At 27.0% G+C, this 5,439-nt stretch overlaps 1 protein-coding gene across 1 annotated transcript; it reads right to left on the reverse strand.

The window, feature by feature from the left end:
- Positions 1-4,037: 4,037 nt before the first annotated feature.
- Positions 4,038-4,782, reverse strand: LOC8265336 (dirigent protein 4). The gene has a single exon (XM_002528230.4). It carries the CDS (start codon positions 4,715-4,717, stop codon positions 4,169-4,171), a length of 549 nt encoding a protein of 182 aa, XP_002528276.1. The 5' UTR covers positions 4,718-4,782; the 3' UTR covers positions 4,038-4,168.
- Positions 4,783-5,439: the final 657 nt, after the last annotated feature.

Here is a 5,439-nt window from a genome sequence, read left to right on the forward strand (position 1 = left end):
AATACAAATTATTGCTTTCATTGCAGAAGCTTGCTGGAATTATCAAACATGGACTGGAGTCCAACTAAAATTTTCCAACCAATATACTAGTAAAAATGGATCCTACTTATCAGTAATGAACCACAGTAACGTTATACTCAAGAATGGCATCACCATTAGTAGCATTGAAATAGATGGTTTTAAGCTTAGCAAATCCTCTAGCAAGCCTAAACCAGCCTCTCCCTCCCACTACTGCAACCTCACGATCGTCTCCCTCCGACACCGTACAATTAGCAAGATATATTAATGCTCTAATAGTACTAAAATATGATATTTCTAGATCAAGTATTTCTTCACTATCTTTCCGAGGACGAAAATGTTCCTTTTTCATATCTAAGTATCTAACAATCATAGGAAAACTCATTAGATAAAATTTATCCATATTAAAACGTTTCAATATCTTTTCAATATAAGTTGATCGATGAATAAAAATTCCTCCAAATAAATGTTCGATATGCAGGCCGAGACAAAATTTTGATCGTACCAAATCTTTCATTTCAAATTTATTATTTAACTAAGTTATTATTTCTGTCAACTCTTCAAGAGTTCTAATGATATTTAAATCATTAACATAAACTGTAATTATAGCAAAATCAGAATTTATTTTTTTAATAAAAATACATGAATAAATTGAATTGTTAATATATTATTCCTTCAAAAGATATTCACTTAGGTAATTATACCACATTCGTCCAGATTGTTTCAATCGATACAAGGATTTTTGTAGCTTAATTGAATACATTTCTTGTGATTTTGAGCTACATGCTTCAAGCATTTTTAGCCCTTTAAGAACTTTCATATAAATGTCATTATCAAGTGATCCATATAAATAAGCTGTAATAATATCCATAAGATATATATCAAGTTGTTCTAAACTTGTCAGGCTAATTAAAGACCTGGATATAATTGCATCCATTAATGTGGTATAAGTTTCTTCATAATCAATGCCATGTCTTTGAGCGAATCATTATGCTTTGTATCTCATAATCTCATTTTTCTCATTGTATTTATGCACAAAAATCCATTTATAACCTACTAGCTTAATATCATCATGTGTTAAAATAATAGGCCTAAAGACTTGGCATTTTTCTAATGAGTTTAATTCTGCATGGATTGCATCTTTTCATTTAGGCCAATTATTTCTATGTCGGTATTTAATGACAGACTTAGATTTAATGTCCTCACTTTCTTTTGTAATATTAATTGCCACTGCATAGGCAAACACATTATCTACAATAGTTTCATTTCGATTCATCTCTTACCTGAAGTAATATAGTTGATTGATATCTCACTGTTTTCATCATCTTCAAGCACTTAAATCTTTTTAGGGTTATTTGTTCCTCTATATCTTTTGTTATAGACTCTTCAGGAACATTAATTTTAGGACTGTCACTTGGTTTATTTTGTTCCCTTTTCTTTTTTGGATTTTTATTCTTGGAACCAGGTGGCCTACCATGCTTTTGACGTATGATGGACTTATTTGCTATAATATTAACATATTATCCTATTGGGATATCAATTCTAGCTGGAGCATTTTCAGCTGGTATATGAGATTTAATAACTCTTTTTGGGTTTGCTATACTTTGCAAATGAACGATACTTTGAACTTCTAGTTCGCATTGTTTTAAATAAGGATCAAGATGATTTAATGATGACACATCCTAAACAACTTATTTCTCTAATTGCTTGTTCTCTCTCCCCAACTTAGGAAATAAAGCCTCATTAAAATGACAAGTATTAAATTTCGTAGTAAAGACTTCCCCATTAATGGCTCAAGATATTTAATGATAGATGGAGATTTATATCCAATATATATTTCCAATCTCCTATGAGATTCCATTTTTGTATGATGTGGGGAGCTAATTGGGACATAAACATCACATCCAAAATTTTCAAATGAGAAATATTTAGTTCCTGGCCAGAAACCAACTGTAATAGTGAAAATTTATGATAATTACTTGACCTGATGCAAATAATAGTTGCTGCATGTAAGATTTCATGTCTCCAAGCAATTATTTTAATATTTTAACTCTTTTATTTTAATTTTTTTCCATCTTATTAATTTCAATAATATTATATAAAACAATAGAAAATCAAAGATATGTGAGAGTTGGCTCATCAAAGTCATATATATATATAGCAGCCTTATACTTTTTACTAATTGGTTCCATTATTACAAAGCTTCTCCAAAATTGGCTTGGTTCTAAAATAAAAGATTACATGGAATTACTATTTACCTGGGCTATTGGGATTTGGATCTCTTTCTTTGATGGAGCGATAATTACATGTCTCTTGATCAATTAATCAATTTTCTAAACGTTGGAGTAGATCCTAAAATTTTTTTTACTTTCTAATGAATTTATATTGAATGAGGATTTTTTAGCTTAATCTATATATATATATATATATTTCTAAAATCTAAAATTTTTTGACACGTGTATTTAATTTTTGATACGTAGAATTTTTACTTTCACACGTGGACTATTTTTGCCACATAAAATTCAAGTTTATATGTAATTTTTTGATTTTTTCTATTAACTTATTAATTAATAAGTTACATTCCTAATTAAACATTTATTCTAATCCTAAAAGTTAACATATTACTAATAGATTAGTTTTATAATTAGATATTGATTAGTTTTCTAATTAGATAATGATAATTCTAAAAGATAGCAGATTAATTATAGTTTAATATTATATTAACCTAACAAATTAGTAAAAAATAATATTTTTAAATATTATATTCACTAATAAATTAATTTTTAATTGTATAATAATTTCTAATTTTAGAAAAGATAGTAATATTAATTACATTGATAGTATTAATTTATATAATATAAGAATTAATAGATAAATATTTTAAAAATAATTTATTGGTAGTATTAATTTAAAGATAATATTAATAAATAAATATTTTATTAATGTAATAATATAAATAAAATTTTAAAAATTAAAAATATTTAAAAATAGTTAGTTTGCTATTATTTTTAAAATTATTATAAATCAATATTAAATATTGAATAATTGATTAAATTGTATTTAAAAATATAATTTTATAATCGAAATAATAATAACGACCGTGCAACGCATGAGTAAATAACTAATTTTATCCTATTTTCACATGGAAAATACTTTATATTAACTCATCTATTTTCTTGCTCACTTTCACTTTCTCTTTTTCGTCTTTATTTTTTCATCTTTTGTTCTTAAACTAACGCCATATCTATTATCCTCCATCATTAAAAAAATCTTTCTTTAATCCTAATGTCTCATAAATTTAATATTATTTTTTTTTATAGTAAAAGATAGAAAATTAGTGAAAAAATTAATTTTTTATTTAATAATTTACGATATAGCGACATGACTTTTATAGTTGATAAAATACAATATCAAAATTATTATTATTATTTTTATTTATTTATATTTTGAAACTAAAAATATGCTAATTAAGTGTGAAATAGTACTAGTCATTAGCCACATCTCGATTCAAATCCTAAGTCAGCCACTGAATATTTTGCCAACTATGAATTCATGGTTAGTTATATTCCATTTCAATTGAAAGTCTCACAATTCTATATACATCAAGATGAGAATTTAACTTATTCAATAGAGAGTTTATTTCTATTTATAATTGGTCCAAATTGAGATAGTAATTTTATATTATTAAATAAAAGTTACTTTTGTATAGGATATATATAGAGATTATACTATATATTTTTTTATTCAATTAAAGAAAATAAAGAATGAATAAAAAAATTCAATGAATTAAACTGGAAACTGATTTTTAGTTTTTTTCTCAAATTTAAGATTAAAACGTGGAGACAACACTGACCAAACAACTAAGACTGAATATTTAAATACCATATTAGAAATGAGTGCAAATTTCAACTAATAGAATTAGGATTTAATCCAACCAACATCAAAATGACTAAAATTAGTTACTTAATTGGCTAGATCTTTACTTATATAAATTATTTATGTTTTTTATTCTTTGGTGGCGTAGAATCTCTAATACTTCATTTGCTGCCGAAGAGTATTCTTACATACCATATTGTGATGATCATTCGACGATAATTTTATTACAAGCACTGTCTCCTAAATCAACAGCCTGACTAGGAATGAATTAGAGTTACATGGTACTCAACAATATAGCATTACCTGAAGTTCCATTAACAGAAATTGTCTTGAGATGGCAAAATCCTCTAGCCAAACGGAACTGTCCTCTCCCTCCAACAACAGCAAGCTCGCGTTCTATATCCAACACTGGATTTCTTGAAAACACACTGAAAGAACTTCCATTAAACTGACCTTTCGTGATAGCAAAATCAAGGTATACCACCAGTGACAAGTCATCTTTACCGGATGATACATACATCCCTTGTGCATTTCCAATAACCTCTGATGTAGGTTCACGACCAGTTGTTAGAATATCATCAACAGCGTACAAATAGCCAAATGGGGTTCGAGGCTCGCCGCCGTTGGTGATGTTAGGACGGGCTATCAGGACAGCAGTAGGGTTTTTGCCACTAAGTGTGTGGTGGAAGAAGAAACGGAGATAACTAACTTGTTCCTCCATGGGTTTGAATGGAAGAGTTTCAGAGTAGTATTGGCAATATACTGGTGTGATAACGGTGATGCAAAAGATCAAAGCCAATCCCAAAATCTGCCTGCCTTCCATTTTGAAATTTTTGCTGCTCCAAGAAATATGATTTTACACTACTTGATTGTGCTTAATATTGATTGTCATCGCTTGAGCTTTATATATCGTGCTAGGAGATTCTGTATGATCTGTTTTTTCCTTTCTTGGGATTTCAGAATTTTTCATCTACCATTTTGGAAAAAACTTGAAAGAAAATCAGAGAAATAAAACGCTCAGAAAATCAGAAGGGTGTCAATATTCATATATTCTTAAAAAGGATTTGGTCTTCCCTTTTCGGCATTATCAATTTTGGTAATTTATGTTAAGGTGTATATAATAAGTCCGAATTAAAAAGATAAGGTTAATAATTGCATGAGTAATAGTAAAAAAGAAAAAATGCAACAATTTCAGATGTATATGAAAGTGGATAATAATTAATGTGCTAGTGGTTAAATATAATTATTATAAGTATCTTGTAAAAATAATTGAAATGAAAATTTTCTTTATTATTAATTAAGATGGTCTAAAATAATTATTAATTAAATAAAAAAATTTAATTTTTCTTCTTTCTTCTAATCATTTTATGATTGGAAAATATTTGGGTAAGACGATGTAAGGTTTTATAAAATAAATAGAAATAAAATTTTTATAGGATGAATCGAATTTTTAATTTTAATTATTTAAAAAGAATGGATGGTAAATAAAACTTTTTAAAGGTAATATAGAATTTTTTTAAATATCCTTTCCTTTCACTGATTTAG

Source organism: Ricinus communis, chromosome 8 (genome assembly GCF_019578655.1).
Source record: "Ricinus communis isolate WT05 ecotype wild-type chromosome 8, ASM1957865v1, whole genome shotgun sequence".
NCBI lineage: Eukaryota > Viridiplantae > Streptophyta > Magnoliopsida > Malpighiales > Euphorbiaceae > Ricinus > Ricinus communis.